This window comes from Tympanuchus pallidicinctus, unplaced genomic scaffold, assembly GCF_026119805.1.
Source record: "Tympanuchus pallidicinctus isolate F22 unplaced genomic scaffold, pur_lepc_1.0 scaffold23, whole genome shotgun sequence".
Taxonomy (NCBI): domain Eukaryota; kingdom Metazoa; phylum Chordata; class Aves; order Galliformes; family Phasianidae; genus Tympanuchus; species Tympanuchus pallidicinctus.
The window spans coordinates 8,007,430-8,026,273 of NW_026294740.1; the positions used below are offsets into that span (position 1 = coordinate 8,007,430).

The 18,844-nt window shown below is 40.8% G+C and overlaps 2 protein-coding genes across 9 annotated transcripts in view; one reads left to right on the top strand and one right to left on the bottom strand.

The window, feature by feature from the left end:
* The window catches only part of SMURF2 (SMAD specific E3 ubiquitin protein ligase 2), a 56,755-nt gene extending 52,054 nt beyond the window's left edge, over positions 1-4,701 (top strand). Inside the window, exons 18-20 of one of the 6 annotated variants that reach the window (XR_008207922.1) lie at positions 617-692; positions 948-3,276; positions 3,372-4,701. Coding sequence is in view for 1 of the 6 variants with exons in the window: in XM_052687826.1 (XP_052543786.1) it covers positions 617-692; positions 948-1,047 (176 nt within the window). In the remaining 5 variants the exon portion in view is untranslated. Of the gene's footprint in view, positions 1-616; positions 693-947 lie in introns of all 6 variants that reach the window. The other 5 variants (XR_008207921.1, XR_008207924.1, XR_008207923.1 and 2 more) reach the window with 5 other exon arrangements.
* Positions 4,702-5,041: 340 nt separating this feature from the next.
* CEP95 (centrosomal protein 95) lies at positions 5,042-18,099 on the bottom strand. Of its 3 annotated transcripts, none has more exons than XM_052687829.1 (21): positions 17,952-18,099; positions 16,818-16,946; positions 16,340-16,447; positions 15,914-16,027; positions 15,570-15,675; positions 14,995-15,104; positions 14,355-14,569; positions 14,031-14,097; positions 13,364-13,407; positions 12,219-12,340; positions 11,775-11,904; positions 11,473-11,584; positions 10,787-10,965; positions 10,434-10,526; positions 9,356-9,506; positions 8,022-8,182; positions 7,527-7,601; positions 6,914-7,066; positions 5,644-5,790; positions 5,482-5,553; positions 5,042-5,410 (listed from the first exon to the last, which is right to left on the bottom strand). In XM_052687829.1, exons 1-21 carry the CDS (start codon positions 18,082-18,084, stop codon positions 5,234-5,236), a joined length of 2,598 nt encoding a protein of 865 aa, XP_052543789.1. In that variant the 5' UTR covers positions 18,085-18,099; the 3' UTR covers positions 5,042-5,233. The 3 variants fall into 3 exon arrangements, with proteins under 3 accessions (XP_052543789.1, XP_052543790.1, XP_052543788.1); XM_052687830.1 differs by lacking the exon at positions 17,952-18,099 and adding an exon at positions 17,665-17,762; XM_052687828.1 differs by lacking the exon at positions 17,952-18,099 and adding an exon at positions 17,223-17,621.
* Between the last annotated feature and the right edge of the window lie 745 nt (positions 18,100-18,844).

Here is an 18,844-nt window from a genome sequence, read left to right on the forward strand (position 1 = left end):
TGTCCTTGAATGCCAGTCTACTCAGGCAAATATGCCAGCTGTACAGAGGGCGTTTGTGACCTCTTCTGGCCTGGTGGAATCTTAGCATATTCTGACTGAGTCTGAAGACTGCTGTGCTACACTCTTTCCTTTAGCAGAGATTATGACTGTACTTAGAGACTGTGTGACTCTGTACAGTCAGGTCATGTCATATTTCTTTAAAAAGTATCCATGAAAACTCTATCCAGTTTGACTGCCCGTTACAATGTGAGGACAGGTAGAGCTGCAGAAGTTTCCTAGGAGGAGTGGGCAAAGTGACCTTCAGTTGTGTAGTGTGCAGTTAAAACAGGTATCTTACGTTTTTCCTTGTCAGTGCTTTGTTCTTGTTTAAACTGCTGGAAGAGAGATAACAGCATGGTTACTTCGTGTGGGTGGAGGGGCAGACTCTGACTGCTAGGAGCTGTGGGTTTCCTCTGGCTTTTTGCTGGCTGCTCACAGCCTCAGCTTCTGTGTGTAGCTCCTCTCCCCTCTCTTTCTTCTTCTTTCTTGTTTTTTTGCATTTTGTTACAGTCTTTTCTTGTTGCAGTTCAGCAAAGCAATTTCCAACTAGTACTAGAGATCTTTTCTGGATTTTCAGGTGCTGCAGGCCCACGACTATTTACAATACACCAGATCGATGCCAGCACAAATAATTTGCCGAAAGCTCATACCTGGTAAGACTTGTTCAGGTCTCTTGTGATATGTGGATTTGCTGCCTATTTTCACACTGTTTCTTTCTTTTATGGCATCGCAGATGCTGTCCATTACAGAGGAGTAAAGGTGTGAAAACTACAAATTGATTTTGTTTATGTGAAGTGCCATTGGCCACGTCAAATATTGTTTCAAATATCTTAAATGAACTGCAGCAGAGATTTGCTGGGGGAGGCTGTAAGATCCAAATAATTGCAGCTTTCACTTTGTCTTTGCAGCTTTAACCGAATAGACATTCCTCCTTATGAAAGCTATGACAAGCTATATGAGAAGCTGCTAACTGCCATTGAAGAAACATGTGGGTTTGCTGTGGAATGACCCTTCACAGGCTTACCTGAGACTCTATTTATACTCCTGTCAGCCGGAATGCCCTTCCCTCATCAAGACTCGAGAAATGCTTGAAATACAGGAAACTTTCCCTTTTCTACACTAGGACACTGTGAGGGAAAGGACAACTTTGCAATTTTTTTCTTTCAAGAAAATAGGTTCTGTGGTTCCTGCCATAGGATCATTCAGCTGCTATTAAAAACTAATACCTTGAACATACAGAATGCTGACTTTTCCTACATTTCAACAGTTAAGCAGTATTCTATACTTAAAGACTACTACTATTTTTGTAAAAGGTAATCTATTATATTTGCCTACCTGATTTCTATTCTCAGATACCAAGAAACAACTTCAGCAGTCGGTACAAGTCACGTTTCAGCCTCTTTTAAATGTATGATACTGACCAGCATCTATACCTGCTATTTTTGGAAAAAATATTTTGGATTATTCTAACTTTTTGCATAAAATTGGCTGAAAGGATCATTAATCTTTTTAATTAAAGCCACTTACATGTTACTGCATTTTCTTATAGTAAAACATTATATTCTGCAATGTACATTCAACTAATGTTACCACAGGGAACTTTTTTTATATTTTTCAAGCATGAATCACGAAAATGATGTTTTGGGGCCTATTTATATTGCTCGACAGATTCCTTAAGCAAAATTTCTAGTGTGAGTGACACATACTGCCTTTGGTACAGTATTTGTGTTAGATGTGGAATAGACCTTTTTTAATGAAGAGCAGACGTTTTGATTTTTTTACGCAGCATTTTTCTAACGAGTCAAGAGTATTTTTTGTGACTTTTGACTTTAAACACTGCATTTTTCAACTTCGTGTGCATGGTGATGAGGTAACATTTGACAGCAGCAACCTGTTTGCAGTTCATTACAGAACCCATCCTACCCAGCCGACCAAAGCTTGTTTGAATGCAGCCAAATCACATAATATATTGTGGATGCTAAAGATCTATCAGGTAAAACATAATTTAATCTTTGTCTAGCTGCTCGTGACACGTGGGTTTGAGTTACAACTAAGGAAAAATGGCAGTAAAACTAAAAATGTTGTATTAACTGAAATATGCGATGTGCTTCAAAAATGAGGTTTTAAAAGCACATAATTTATTGATTGTAGGGATGGAAGTAAGTATATATATGAATTATAACATGGGTTGATCTCTGCAAAGGGGAATAAAATGCACTACCAGTGGAGGGAACTGAATTTTGAAGTAAGTTTGGGAAATCTCAGTGAAGATCCATATAATCTGTTCATGGTGTGTAGATGAATGGCTCTACTTAACAGGCAGTGGCATTCTCCTCTCGGTGAGGAGCTTTGGAACAGGCAGCATTTTTTTTCCAATCAGTGTTGTTTTTTAACGTAGGTTACAATCAATCATCAAGTCTGCACTATTTTTACACTAAGAAGAAAGTGAAGGGTATTGGAAATGCTTAAACACCGGGATGTAAACAGCAGTGTGAGTCACAGTGAACTGGCTCATTTTCTATTTGTTCCTTGGAGCTTGAACTTCATTTTGTTCTGCCAAATCTGACTGCCGCAGTGAGTAAACTACTACTGGATGTTGTGTATTAGAATAGTGGGCAATGGACTGCTTTCTAGAATTGTGGTAAGAACCTGGTGAGCCAAATCCACATGTTCATTTGATTATATATATATTTTTGTACAGCTGTTGCTGGAAGGTTTGTTCTGAAAGACTTGCTTCCTTGTTCTGGGCTGGCTGCAGGGGTGAGGCTACTTAGGGATGTAATCATAAAGCCAAGAAACTTGCTGTAACAGCCAGGTTTGAAATATATCAGGCCATTCTTCATTTCAAGGGACTGTTGCACTCTTCAAACGGCTGGTACCTTTGTTATGTTAGGGAGCCCCTACTAAAGAAGCCACCACTGCATTTCTCCAGTTTTTCTGGAAGGCAAAGTAGGATGTTGCCCACTGCGTTCCTTACTTGTTACTGCTTCCTGAGCTTGGGGACCACTGTGTGACATAACTCCCAAAGTCCTCTTCTCGCCCATCAGGTTTGGAGGTCTGACATGAAGCTCTCCTGACACAGAATCAAAACGTGGTTGTTGAGTAAGGGATTTAATTCTGCCCTTGCTCAGGCTGTGGCTGCAGACACCCTGATCGTGGAAGCATGCCAGATGTAAAATCCAGCTCGATCCAGCTTGTGGCAGAAGTCGGGGCTCAGCTGGTGACTCCAGGGGAAAGGTACGCTGTTCTCTTTTCCCCAGGCAGTCAACCTCAGCACTGTTTAAAGGCTGCTTCTGTAGTGTCTCCTGACCACAGCGTCTGTACCCTCCTAGGAACCTCTCCCTGCCCACCTCCTTAGGCTGGTTCATGTACTGAACACCTGGTTGTGGCCACCTTTACAGCATAAAAGCATTTCTGAGGAGGGAGGAAATGAGCTCTGCAGAATGTAGAGTGCAGATCAGCTGATAAATACCATTCATTTTCACAGCAGCCTTAGCAGTACATCTGTTTGTTCTACCAACCATTTTGATATGGCATAGAGAATTGTTTTTAAATTGTCACAGATAAATATTGTAAATTTAATATATTATAAGCAAACCTAGATGAATTTACATTTGACTTTCCACAGCTGACAGATGAGGTTGAATATACCAAGTATTTTGAGTGCCTTTCTACCTTTATAATGACTGAGAGCTTTAATTAAAGCACCTCATCACTCGCGTTTATCAGAAAACTTCAGTTGATGCCTTTGCAAAATTGTATTTCAAGATCACGTCAGCTACTTTTGCCCTCAAAAAGGTGCTAAGCCTAATATTGCATTTTAACCTTGGACTTTCACCCCATGATTAATGTGAATATTTATTTCAATGTGTCCCTCTTACTGGGTTTTACTTTATCCAGTCTTTAGTTGTTTTAGAGAAATGTCACATCATGGTTTTATGCTGTTGCTTTTCATATGAATGTTTAATTATGAACAGAACTTTTGTAGATTTCAGATATACAGTACACAGTTGAATTTCAGAGGATTTAATTTCTCGGTGTAAAGAGTTTTGTAATGGTGCTTTGTACAGTATGTATTCTAATTTTTTTGCACATAGTTTCAGTTTCCCTAAACTGATTTATTTTTACCAAATTGTTGTGTTGTACTAAAGTCCAGAGCACACAAGCTGTTTTTAAATTCTTGTCCTACAACACTACATCTGTATAGAACTTCTGGTGCGTTTAAACTAGCTGCATTGATGGAAGTAAAAGCTTTGCTTCTATATCATAAGAATGCATCATACAGCTTAATGTAGCATGCTCCAAGTGCTTCAGATTTTAAACTGCACCACCTAGTTACCAGGTGCCATTTGTTGTACTTTACACTATGTAGTAGGTTTCTGGCTCTACCACATCCTCAGAGCTTCGTCTGTAGCTGTAATTAGTTTATACAAGTGTAATTACTCCTCCACAACCTGACAGTTCTTAGTTTATCATTTCCATTGTATTTATTACAGAGTGTTTTAGCATTGGTATCATTGTATTTTCACCCAGCTGTTACATGAGCTTTAACAAAAAAATCTGTATAAAATGGTTTTTAAGTACTTAATGTATGTACCCATGCAGAAGTTGAGCAATAAATTGTATGCTGTTTGCACTGTCACAGCATCAATGGTTTAAAAAGTTTTCAGTTTTTCTTAATTGTTTACTTTAAAATGTAACAAATAGCATTAAGTAATCCGCCCTCGTTTCAGAGGAAAGTGCTTATTACACTCTGAGTCTTTCTGCAGACATCTGCCTAAAATAAGGGTTGTGCAAATTGTCTTAATTGAACAACAAAGGTCTTATTTTGGCTTTTATGTTAATGGTTTCCTGGAAAGGGGTTCATCTCTGTGTTACTGAATGGATGTCTGCTCTCAAATTGCAGCAAAAATTGAACTGCTTTCCTTATGAGAAGAAAAAAGTAAAATAAGTTTATAAATACACGTTAAAATTCCGACATCATTTCAGCTTTGCTACACAGTAGAAAGTAGCTTAAAACTTTATTAATCATAAAAGTACTCGAAGTTCCAGGTACCAACAGCTGTGCCTCTGGCACATGGAGATGACAGATCTGATCTTACAGAACAGCAGCTGCACACCACCTTCCTGTCACAGCACTTCTCAGAGACTCCCCTCCAGCTCAGCAGACAGCTGCAGGGCTATTTACCATGTCTTAAGAGAAACCACTTTTGTTGTACTGAAAGGAAGCCATCTGAAGCCTAGATCTGAGTCTGTCTGCCTCTAGTTCTTGAAAAAAAGTTTCATCATCGTTTTGCATTATTGCTGTTTGCAGTTGCTGTATTTCTTTTTCCATCCTTGACCTCAGCTCTCTTTTTGTTTTCTGCAGCATCTAAACAGAACACAGGTATCAGCATATTGCATAAAGAAAGAAAACATCCACACAAGATCAAAAACCCTTACTTGTGCTTGTGCTTTCTCTCTGGTTCGGATTTCTTGGCGTTCTTGAGATAAAGCTTCTGCTAGCATGGAGAACTGAGCACAGTACATGTTTCAGTTGAAGAAATGAAAGGCTTCTACTATTAAAAACATTAACTGGCTGTCTCAGCTGCAGGTTAAACTTACCTGATCTCTGTAATAGTTCTCCATGGACTCCAGCTCATTCTGATGCTCTCTTCTTTGCTCAGCACGCATCTCTTGAGCATATGCTCTCAGCTCCTTCAGTCTTTGCTTCTGAATTTCTAAGCCTTCTTCAAATAAGTTTTTAAATATCTGCCAACAATTAAAAAAGCAAACACAATTTTCCTAGAAACTTAAAGCTGTGTTGTTGTTGGGAGTACCAAACCTTTTTGAATATAAGGCTTCGACCAACCAATTTAATTTGGATATGTTGCTTTGTAAGTAAATGTTAACATATTTGAGATGCTTTATCTCCTGATGAAAGGGCAATCACAAAAAAAGGGTCACTGCCCTTGAAAAAGTACAGTTACACATCGAGTACCAGTGGTACAGACACAGCTGAGCTATCTTTGTAATATTCATTTAATTGGCATTCTTATAAAAAGTACATCTTTCAGATTTGTTCAATCAGGATGAATCAGAGTGGCCAGAACAGCAGGGATGTACTGATCAAAGCTGATTTTTCCTATATGCACCAAACTCTGAACGTGTGGAGCTACAGCCCACAGCACTCTGTCTAATTCAGGATGTTCACTCAGATTTCCAATAACAGGAAATGCAGCCTGCACTCACACTTCCCATCCGTACAAAAGAACACTGCTGCACAGCTTCAGACACAAACTGTGCTCAGGTCAATAACAGTGAATTAATACACAAAACTTCCTAGACTTTAAAAGGTGAGAACTGTGCAGCTACTCTTGTGAAATAAATTAGCACTGCTGGCTTAGCTGTGATGTGCAGCCCTAAAAGAGTTCATCTGTCAAAAAGTCCACTTTGTTTAACAAAGATGAGTGAAAGCAGGTTTTTTTTGTCAGTTTCCATAACTGAAAATTTAGGTTATTTTCTTTGGATGGTAGCTCTAGGAACCTCTTAATTCTCTGTTTCTGAAAACTTGCTTCTTCAATTTGTGTTGACGTTAGCCTTGTTTTTTCATGCTGAGGGTGAGCCTTTTTCTCCTTTCCTTAACACTATCAAGCATCCTTCCTGTTTTACAGTGGCCTGCCTTCAACTGTCTTCAGTGTTTCCAAAGAAGGAACCTTTTCATCACAGCTTTGACTGCCCAGCCACTTAATCCAGGCTCCTTCATTCTGTTCACTTAAGTTGCCTCTGTCTCCTTCTACCATTATTTGTACTACGATACTGCAGGTCCTCAGCAATCGCATCCAAACAATACAGAAGAATTCCATGCTTGCAAAGCAAAACAACTTGGGCTTACCCTTTCTTCCCTTGTCCTAGCCCGCATCATCTTGGCCCGCAGCTGGACACGGTAATCTTCATAGTATTTCCTGGCTCTAACAGCTTGCTGGCGTTTCTCTCTCACCTTACTCTGAGTCCATTTCTGGCAGTAGATACGTTGCTTTAATTCTTGCTAAATGGAAAAAAGTTGCTGTAAGACCACCGATCTCTCAATGGATTTGCTTAAGCCAAGTTTTGTTGATCATTTCTAATGGGGTCCTTGACTAAGAAACTCCTTATTCCAGTTTTAAAGCTTTAAGTTTTAAATGCAGTGTAATCACCGCCGACTTCGCGCAGTGTTGCCATCAGCAGTACCAGATAATTAAGGAGTCAGCGTTGCCACAGCTGCTGGTGTTGTTAACATTAAAACCAGCAGGCTGAAGTTTCTCTTCCTCGCGTGTTCTCAGCTTGTTTGTGTTTTAAAGCAGCAGCTAAATGTAGTAGTGGCATTTTATTCCAGATGGCCACACAGCAGAGGTTACATGGCATTTGAGGCCACAGTTACTCAAAAGGCATAAAGTTGTCATAAAATAAGAAGCTCCTTTTATGAACAGGGAGTATTCTATGTAACAAATACCATTCAAAGAACATACCAGTCTCTTGTTGTGGTCTCGATCTTTTTTAATAATTGCAACAAGAAGCTCGTGCTTCTTCAAGGCTTGTTGAACCTGGAGGTTTAATTTAAAAAAGAAAAAGAGTTATTTCTATCATTCTGCAGGACAGGCATTTGTATGCAGGAGTTGTCCCAGAAATATTACCTTTATACTTAACTTAAAGGTTAACTCAATATAAACAGCAATATTGAGTTGATGTGCGTAAGGTAATTGCTGTAGCAAACACTGCTAACGATGCTGCAATGCTGATAACTTACAAATATGACATAAGTTCTGTTAAATAGAAATGCAGGTGTAAACAAGCAGTGGCCGTGCTCTGTCTCACAGCTGAGACACACAGTGTGAAAGGACGTGTTCAGGATGTTTGTGTCCTTATCCATGGTGCACGGTCAGGATGATTTTGCTATGAAACACCATCTGATGAGCGCTACCCTTCTGTCAGCTGATGCTTAAAAGGTAAGAATGTGAACTCACTTCATTTTGGAGTTTGAGTCTAGCCCTGTCAGAAGCTGCTTTCAGCCGTTCAGTCTGTGCCAGCTGCTGCCGCCACATTTTGTTCATAGCGTGCTGGGAAACGTGCAGGTGGGGGAACTCTTCCAGTAGCTGAAGCAGGAGGTCATCATCCCTGACTTTCACTACAAGTAAAGAAAGATGTAAGCAATAAACCCCTGGAAACTACATTTAGTGCTGAATTCTTCCAGACAGCATCAGCCTAAGTTAGGAAATACTTCAGATTGAACAGTGTATGCAACTACCATGCTGTTGTTATGATGTCAGGCTCAACTCAGCAGTACACAGGATCTCTTCCAATGCAGCAGCTGAGAAACCAATCCCAAGTAAGTGGCTTTTTTTCTTTTCTGCTGAAGAACGGCTTTTATAGCTCAGGCCTCACGTCTCCCCCTTTACCATGGTTAATCCTATTTAGAGAGGCATCCCCTTCTTCAGATGGTTCAGATTGTCACTAATAAGTCACAACTTTCTTTGTTTCATTGGCTCCAGCAACTTAAAATACTGCTAATGCAGTGGCAGATACAGGTCTGTATAAATAGTGGAAATAAATAGTGGAAAACAAAGAAGTGGAAAACAAACTGATTTGCAACGTTCTTATTACGTCTTTGATTATGGTGGCAAGAAATAAACTAAACTACAGGCAGATGAAACAAGTGAGTATTAACCAAGTAAATGCATTTCAAACACTTAGCAAAAACAAACCAAGAAATCCCAATAGTGTCCCTGACCAACATTCAGGCACGTTAGGGGATTGTACCACGACCTTACATAAAGACAGACATAATGCTGTTTGGCAGTTCTGAGCTGTGATTTGTGTTCACTGTTCTTGGAACATTTCTGACTCAGCAAAACCCATGGCATAATTTCTGCTACAACAGCAGGGTCTTTTCCTACCAAACATTGTGCTCGTCCACCTCCATACGTTTTAGCACCAACCCAGTAAAGCTAGAGGCCCAGTTTGAAATAATACATGTTCAGAAAAAGTGGGAAGAAAGACTGAGCTCAGAGTATAGTGGAGCAAACACAGGAGTAGCAGGAATGGAAAGAAGCTTTGAAAATTATCCAGGAGAGTTTAAGGAGGCAGCAAGTGGGTCCGAGTTTTGAACTGTGCACGGGTGGTTCACATTTACTTAGAGCATTATCTTCTGTAACAAAAATCCAGACGTATGGAGGTCATAAGAAGGGGAAAATGCTACAGCTGACTGGTATATATTGGGCCAATGCCTTTATGCTTGGAGTTCCAACATATGCTTTCAAAGGATGCCAGTTTTCCACCAAGTATAGTTTTGTGTTCTTACTTGGAGCTGCTTTCTTTGGCTTTGCAGTCCCTCGTTTTGGAATCCACTGGCTGTATCTGGGATTCCAAGGTGTGGTTTTTCTAGAATAAACTCTCACTGGCTGAGGGATTTTTGGAGATTCTTTAAAGATGTTTTCCTTGTATCCTTGTTCCTTTGGAGCAGATGTAAAACAGATGGAGAACAGGTATGAGAAGGGCAAGACTGATAGATGACATAGTTTGGATATCAGAACTTAAATGGCATCAAAAATTGTAGAATGAGAAATTGGAGATACTGAATTGAATTCTTGAGAAGTTGAAAATGTACCAAATGCAGTCCATGGTTCAAATAAAGGTTACATCTCTCTATTGCATAACCTCAACTCTTTTGCAGCACTTCACAGTTCTGCAGCAGCCTGATCACTGCTTCTGCAAAAGCTGTGAAAACAGCCAGTGCATCCCACAGCAGAATGACACAGCTTTCAACCTAAGTTCCTTGATGGTCCAGTACTCTGTAAGAGAGCAGCAGTACTAGAAAGTATCTAAGAACCCTTCTGCCAGATTCATAATAGTAGAAAATCATCCTTGCACAAAAAAAAACGACTTCTAGAGTAGGTGGAAAAAAACATAAATATGACAACATAAAGCAAATTACCTCCACAGTGCAGGGCATCCAGCTCTCAGCCTGGGGAATGGGGGAGGCAAGTAGGAAATAGCTGAGAGGGCCTGCAGCTGGTCAGACTTGCTCTTAGAAAGATAACTAGCATCACGAGAGTTCAGGCCAGTCTACAGAAGCTGCCTTCTGACTTAGCATAGTTATTTAAATCACAGTCTCTTGAAATCACTTCATGTAAACCATATGATGGTTATTCTACTGCTGAGAATATTACCTACAAGGGCTGACAGCTTTAGATAAAACCAAGGGACAATTATTTCTGTCTCTGGGAAAGCTGAGCCCTGTTCACTATTTCAGTACACAACTCTTCTATAACTCCAATACTAGAAGTCAAGGTGTTCTTGCACCCAGAAAATGTGCACAGTGCCTGGACAGAGGATTTAGACAAATTTTAAAATAACTAGCAAAATAATGCTTTACATACCAGTTCCTTGATTTCTTCCCTGAGTTTGGAAAGTCTGAGCCTCTCCCGAGCTTCATAAATTCTTAATTCATTTTCATAAGCTTTAGCAACCATCTAGAAAGCAAAAAAAGGAACTTTGCAGAGAAAATAACCGGTCCAGACGGATAGATACCTCATTAGCTTCTTCAGAATATGGGTTAAAATTGTTCCTTCCACTTAAAACTTCTTTTTTCTGCAGTATTTGGAGTCTACAACTACAACAGTGCAAAATCATAAAAGTGGGCCAAACGCCTCCAGTAAACAAGGACATTCAATTCCAATACTCTTGGCATAACTGTACTAAGAACAACTAACAGGTCTAACCCTGAAGTTACCTTTGCTTCTTGTGTTCTTTCATCCCTTTCTTTTTGCAACTTGTTGCGAATGCTTTTCATTTGGCCTCTTCCATTACTGCAAAGCATGTCTTCTGACTCCAAAAAAAGCTGACGCTGAGATGAGGGTGATGGTGGAGAAAGGGATCGTGTCCTGCTGGGGTGCTTCAGGTGTGGTATGTCTGAGAGGAGAGGGGTTTTAGTAACTACCCAGCTTCAAGCAAAAAAAAAAAAAAAGCTCCAGTCAAGTTAAAAACCATCCACAGCAAAATTGAAATATTTAGCACAAATTAAATGACAAAAAGCTAAAGCCTTTGCTTTTAGGTTTATCCCTGCTCTGAATCCTACCTGTGGGGACTTTTATGGCAGCAGAAGTGGTAAGAGATATTTAAGATGGGGAAAGGATAAAGCAGCAAAACCATTTGAAGTTAACAACAGAGACTGTTTTCAAGATTCATAAACAGCTCCATCTTTCAATATAATGTTGTGCATGTAGATTAGATCAAGCTACATGATAGATTTATATCCAAGTCTTCATATTGGGTCACTATAAAATCAGATTGCCACTGACACAGAGCACAGAACTTAGTAAAGCTGTGTGTAGGTCAGTGCATCAGCTTTACAGAAGGATTTCTTTCCTCATTCTAAAACCTGTGCTAAGAATCACTGCTGGGTGGCTCTGTGATCACCTTGCTCAGCTCTCCTTCGGCCGTAATCCATCACGCTGTCACTGTGCTGGGACAGGTTGTCTTCATCTGTCACCTCTTCTCTGGGACGCCCACCCAAAGCTCTCTTCAACATCTGTTGGACAGATTTTTGGGAAGGGGGTCAGGATCAATTGTTCATTTGTTCAGTTGCTCACTCAAATTGAGAAGTGCCCTCCCCAGTGTTAATTGCAGATTGCTTTTTCATTAATATAAAATCTGTATCGTTGTTTCCCGCTGTTATTTCTAAAGCTAGCTCGTCTGGATGCAACAGAGATTTTACTTACTGAATCCAGTTCATTTAACCTGTGAGAAAGTTTTTGTGATACTTGATGCAGCTCTTGCTTAGGCAGGTTTTCCTTTGTTGTTCTGTGGGAAAGAGGAACTTCAAGTGAATCTACGGTAGAATTTTCATATCTGAAAAAAAAAAACCAACAACAAAACCAACCAGATTTCATTTCTATTCTAAAAACGTAGAGATAAATATTACCTCATACAATTCCAGCTCACTTTTTGCATAAGCACATTTCTATAGGATGAAGTACAGCTCGCTGTGTAAGGGCCTACAACTGTACTTAAGAAAATGTGCACATGATGGAAGTAGGAAAGGCTTCTGCTGAAGTCATGCAGTCATACAGCTGAGGAAGATGCCTCATTTAAAAAAAAGGAAAAGCTGGAGACAGGAGGGATTGTACAGGAAAATGGCTCAGCTCCAAGAAAACTGAACTTGCCTCTTCTTTCTAGGCAGATGTCTTGATTCAGGGCTTGGATGCTGCGTTATTTGCTCAGGGTGTAAGGAGAACTTTTGATTTAAGTGTGAAGCAGATGCAGAAGTCCCATATACCCAAGGAACCTTGAAAAATGATTAAGAGCAAAAATTGAGATTTGCACAGTAATGCTCAGAAGTACCACAGATTATAGTAGGAGAGATCCTACAATAGTATTTACAGCAGAAACATTTCGAACCATGTGATCACACACATACAGTAGATGTTTAAGGAAATAAGCTAGCAAAAATATAGATCAGTTTAAGAATCATTTACAGCTAAGCCACCAAATCAGAATAACAAAGTCTACACATCAGTGTCCCTGTATACTGCCTCACTAGCCTGGGGGATCAGTGCCAAGCAATGCACTAAGCAAGCTGAACTTAGTACTGAGTATGGACTAAGCAGCAATTCATAGCAAACATACTAAAATAAATCACTCCTGTCCATATGCCAGTGCTTTAGTGTAGGCTGGTAGTTTATCTATTCAAACCAGAGTAATTCAGGGTCATCATGCAGACACTTGCAAGTGTACCGACTGAAAATGAGTTTCAAAGAAAGGCAGTGCTTGAAGCAGACACGTCTGTGAGAACCTCTTGTGGCTGCAGAAGGCAAAAAAAAAAGAAAAGTATTTTCCAGTACAGTCACAGAATGGCAGCTGCTGAATGGTTGGTAGGTTTTGAAAAGCAAAGGGCAATGCAAAAAAATATGCCATCAGGCAATTCAGTGATCTTTAGGAAGGGAGCAAAATTTTAAAATAACCTCATAAAACCAAATTCTTACTAATTTAGAATACTGATACACAAGGAAGTGAATATTCAGTGTTCTCTCTGAATAAGACAAAGAGAACCTGTAAGCCCTTGTGATTAATTAGAGCTCGACATGTACTGGTGTTCACCCTTCCTGGAGGAAACACTTCCTGAAAGAACTGAGGTGACTTGCAAACTGCATGCAGCCACTGTCTAACAACACTGTGTTACTAAGTGTACTCCTGCATTGAAGTGAGAAGCCCAAAAGCCCAGAGGTGCCACAAAATAACAAGAAAAATAATTGGAAATCCAACAGCACCGACTGAGCTTCCACAAAGATGGTGAAGTTGCAACATCTACCTTCATACTGTCCTCAGCATCATTCCGGACGGTCTTGTCTCCTGCTGCAGAAGCAGACAGCAGGTTACTGTTAGTCACTCACGTAGACTGCAGTGTGCCTATTAGTGTGAGAATAGCTACCAAAAAATATCTGTGGCCTTTTGAACTTAATCAGCCAAAGAGAACATAATGACAAGGCAACTGTGATTACACAGTTATGACATCCATTTCAGTGATTTTTCAGGTTTTACATTTTCAGTGTCAAAGGAGTGCTATGGAAACTAGAAAGGTAATCAGTGTCTCCCAGGCAACAGAGAAAATAAGCATGAAAACTACTTTCTAAACCATTTCTACAACAGCAATGAAGAACCTTTTCCTCAGCCTGAAAATGGCGTGTTGGGGCCATGTCCCCCTGCTCACAATAAGCTCATCTAGAGAAGTGATTTCTGTAGTACAAGGGCATCTTAAATGGATTAAGTAAGAAAGGAGTAGAACTGGGGATAGGCTATTTTGTCAAGCAGTGAACAGCTTGGAAGTAACCTATTTGTATACAAAAAACAAAAAAAATACCAAGAGAATTCTAAATAGATGCACTGGTAGTTTTAAAACCATGTTTTCTGTACTACATATAAAATTAAGGCAATATTTGACACATGGAGTTGTTCTGTAGGAAGCAGAATTCTCTCACCAGGGATCTTTCTTGACAGAAGAGCACCTGAAACATCATCAGGTTTTTGTGTAAGTGACATTTCAAGCTAGAAGAAAACACAAGAAAAATGAGACAGGAAGGTAATACATCAAGTTTGCCTTGCATGGCAATCAGTGCTGACTTTATTGCCAGCTGTACAAGAACACAACCATGATTATATTGTCAACTGTACTGCAAACTGTGCAGGAATGTTGATTACGTGCATCCATGTGTGCACTATAAACACCTCTCTCAATTAGATGGTTTTAAAATGAACCATGGGAGTACTGATTAATAAAAAACAAAGGATGGGTTTTTACTTACAGTAGGAGATTCCAGTTCTTGACTGTTAACCAAAGCTGCTGACTGACTGTCCAAGCTCTGGTGATCTCTGTGTACAGGATCACACGACCTGGCTTCAGCAGGCTGAAATGGTGGTAGCAAAGGAACAGCCTGGCATAGTGGCTCCCCGAGTCTTTGAGCACTGGAACTGAAATGCTCTTTTGGCAGTTCAGTGCTGTGAATGGACTCCAAGGATCCTTAAGAAACCAATATAAAGAACTTGAAATTAAAAGTGTTATCTATAGAAGTGGCATGTTATTTCTGTATATCATCCATGCGCATTAGAGGGAAGATTAAGTATCTAATGTTAATTACCATATTCGTTTGATTGCACAGAACTGTTAAATTTTAAAGGTAGGCTACCTTGAGCCTACGTATCAGTTGTTTGAATAAATCTGCATTGCTGTATATGTGCAGGTGTGACTTAACAGCACAGACATCTAAATTTGAGAGGAGTTCCAAAAGAAGCAGAGTTTGAATTTCGTGACTTATTTACTTTTGTTCATTGACACATTTAAACTGCTGAACTGTTTTTGGCATCAGCAAAACAGATACCAATTTTGCTATCTGCAGAAATGCTACTACAGATTAGTCTTAAAGATATATATTTATCCAAGCTCACCTTCTCCTCTCTCTGAGAACAAATGAGCAGTATCTCCAAGTCGAATTAATTCACTGGTAGATTCCGAACCGTCTGCATCACACAATGGCACAAAGCATTCTGACTGGGACCTAAGGGCAACATGAAGTGATAAAATGTTTATTCTAAACGTCTTTGCCTCTTCAGTCCACAAGGTGGAGATGCAGAAGAGTCCCAGCTCTACTTCAGTCACTGGCGACTGCAGCGTGGGGCACAGGAGGCCAGCTTCCACAAAGCAAACCAATGTAGAAGTCGGGAAGATGGATCTAATGCTATTCAACTAAAATGCAATCATTTAAAAGTGGGACAAAGTTCTTAATGCATTTTGTTTCATGGCGAAAATAAGCTTAAGGGAAACAACTCCATCAGAACTCTTCAGAGCAAAAAAGATCTAGAAATGTTTTTCTGCCCAGCTAGAGGAGAAAGTTAGCTTGTGTTCCATTTGAGGGATGTATGTTTCTTTTCTGCGTGTTACTGAGAATTGCTAGCTGCTCTACAGACGTGCAAAAATAACAGTAACTTACTGTGTCAATGCATGTATTCAAAGCTATTCTTACCTGTCAACTGATGAAAGTTCCAAAGATGGTGTAAGTTGACCAGCACTGCTTTCCAGCTGCTCTGGAGATACAGTTTGCATTTTGCTATTGGGCAGTACAGTCTCATCTGTTAATAATGAAGAGGCATCAATTTTCAGGAAAAATTATTTTATATATTAACTAAAAGATTTTATCTTCATTATTATTAAAATAGTTTAAGGGTCTTAATATATATATAACATTATAAGTGCTTTTTAAAATATTATAAAGGTTATATTTAAATTATGGAATGGCATGGATTGGAGAATCCGTAATAATGTATCATCAGAACACAATACCTCAAACATGGAAATCTGTCTTCTCACCTCCATTTTGAGAAGAGAATTCACTGACTTCTTCTGTAAGATACTCCAACAAACCATCAAATATTTCAAGGAGATTTCTGATAGACTCCTTTTCTCCTTTCACAATGTTCTCACCTCAAGAGAAGGTACGGTCATATCAATAATCACTAATTTATTATCTGTTAATAAGTAGTTTGAAAGTCTTCAAACAAGAGGAGTTTTCTGAATATGACTGGAAATCCTTGTGAAGGTGTCAGCTCAGAGCACAGCTGCACCCAAATATTTAATATATCTTAAAATATTTTCAGTTCTAATAACTGAAAGCTTACAGATACTGTATCTAATTCCATTACACATATATATGAACATTATATATATATCTACATAATATTTGTGATATATGGTTCTTATGAAGTGTTCAAATTAAACCACATTATGAGTACTTACCAGTGATGTGTGACAAGCTGACCTGCAGGTAGTCCAATGCCAGAGAATCTATTACAGCTTGTACATTATGTGCATCATCCTCTTGGCTTCTAGGAGTAGCTATGAAATCTATTTAAAACAAATACATACATTTTATGCTATCTGAATTGACAGCTTACTGCTGTTATTTTTACTTAAACTAGTTTTAGTTTAAAAATACTAATTTTTAAGTAGAAAATGACTTGGTGAAAAGTTCAGTAATTATATGGTTGTATGAAACCTTTAATGAAAAAGAAGCACAAATATAGTATATCCCCTAGAAGATGTGGGGATCCTATCAGCTGAAGTACTGAATACAAGAACACTGACTGTTTAAACAGTTTTCATTCTTCACTCCCAGCACAAACAATACCTAGTTGCAAAATTTGCAAACTTGAACTTGTCCATTGTAAAATATGCAGAGGCACACAAAAGCATCCTTAGGAATTAACATTCCCACCTGGTACCTTTTCTCCTAAGATCGACTCATAAAGACAAACAAATACATCAGCTCCGCACTCTGAGAGATGCTTTATGTGCTGGTTTACGTGACAGCTCCTTAAAAGATCATTGGCAACGTTGACCCAATCTATAAAGAAGTACAGTATGTTAACAACAGAACTGGAAGACACAGAAATACAGAATGGATAGTTACAGTGAAAGATGGAACCACTTCAGGTGCCTTTGATACGAGGCCAATGCCACACGATGGGCTCAGTACTTGGTGTGATCAGGGCAGCAATGCTTTCTGCACCCAGTGGGATTTCCTTCAGAGAGAAATGTGAGCAGTGAGGAACACGGGCAGCATCAGCCAAAGCACTGCTGAGAGCTGACCGTCCTTCACAGAAACAGCAGCGAGCGTTACCATAGACTGCAGGGTGCTGGAAAAGTGATGACACCGTTTGAAGGGAGAAAAGGGAAGAAAGAGGACTGTGTGGTTCCTGCACAAGGCCTCTTGGGTACTGCTTTTGCTTTTCTGTACACGGGGAGAAATGCTTTTCCATTCCTACTCTTCATTCAGTTCCACAGATCGCTCTGCAGTACCGCTTTAACAGCTGTAGCTGCGAGGCAGGTTCGAGCAGCATCTCCTGCAGCTCGGCCTCGAAACGAGCCACCTCCAGACCTAAAAGCGTGGCTGGAGAAAAGGGAAGGCGCATAAAAAGCTTAAGGATCCACAACACAAAGAGGAGAGCGGGAACTTTTAAGCAACATCACGTCTGCATAAAACGGAAGGCGTCAGCTCCACCGCGAGGCCCCACAGGGCAGCGGAGACGGGCGGAACCCTCGGAGCCGCAGCCTGCGCCTACCTGTGCCCTCAGCGCTGCCCATGGCGCAGCCGCCCGCCAACAGCCGCCCCCTGCTCCAACGGCCGCGCGGAGCGGCGGGCTGCACCGGAAGAGGCGGGGCTTAGAGGCCCTTTCCCGCCCCCAGTCCCGCTGAGTCCTGCTCGCGCCCTCGGTGCTATGGCGCGTGTTGGCGCGGGGCCGGTCGTCATGGAAACGGAGATGGGGGTGGGGAGAGTTTGTGCCTCAAGGCCGGGCCTGGTTTCCTGACGCGAGCCTCACGCTTTTGTGCCGTGACGGGCCCAGCTCACCGGCACGGCGCGGCCCAGGCCTCCCCTCCTGGCTTTCCTCGCCTGCTGGGCAGAGCTCAGGCCGCGAAATGGCGGCCTCAGGGCGGCCCCGCTCCGAGCAGTGCGGGCGCTGCTGCTGCGGTTCTGCCCTCATGGCCCCGAAGGGCTGGCGGTTGTTTTGTGTTTTCACGGAGAAAATTAGGAGAGGAGAGAGCTGGTGCTGGCGGCAGGAGGGCAGGGCAGTTCTTGGCCTCGCAGATCCAGCCTGTGCCGTTCACCAGCAGGGAGAGCTGGGCGTACATCGAGGTGTTGTTGGGGGGGGTTGGCTGTAAGCAGACGGGTGACGTGGCTTGTTGGGGAGCTGCAAAACGACGAGATAATTTCCAAGGGCAATAAGGTTGGAAGATGTATTAGAAGTGAGATTTAGAATGGCTTTGTGAAGCCTTGTGTGCTGTTAGGTTTCTATAAGACGTTGGCTGGAGTGGGTATGTAACCCTCCTCTCAAAGCACAGCATCCTGTGCTGCCCAGGAACTCTGGGATTTCCTCGCTGTAAGTCATGCAGAAGCAGAACTAATGGTGCCTCTCATCCTTCAGCTCCTGCAGCGTGACAGAGGCAGCTGAGATCCTAATTATGACTAAAAATAATGGCTGCCAGCAAGTAAACATCAGTGACAATGACAGCTGTCTGAGGACTTAATTTTTAGAAATATATAATCAAATGCACATATCGTTTAAAAGAACTTTCACATGTGTGAGCAAATGCTCACCAGCACTTCTGAAATCATTACTAAAGCATGGTTTTCAATTTGATACACTCAGCTTTGCCAAGCTCTTTTGATTTGCTTTGCTTATGTTGGTTTAAAGTAAGAGAACAGGAAAATCAACAATGATGTTTAATTTAAAGGGGTGGAAC

What these genes read in the sequence shown, in the direction of transcription:
- CEP95 (XM_052687828.1), bottom strand. Translation starts at nt 17,361, where the DNA reads ATGGAAAAGCATTTCTCCCCGTGTACAGAAAAGCAAAAGCAGTACCCA. An exon ending in CCAGCACCCTGCAGTCTATG is followed by an intron (nt 16,947 to 17,222) that starts GTAACGCTCGCT and finishes ACTTCTTTATAG; the next exon opens with ATTGGGTCAACGTTGCCAAT. An exon ending in GGGAAGAAATCAAGGAACTG is followed by an intron (nt 9,507 to 10,433) that starts GTATGTAAAGCA and finishes TCTGCTCCAAAG; the next exon opens with GAACAAGGATACAAGGAAAA.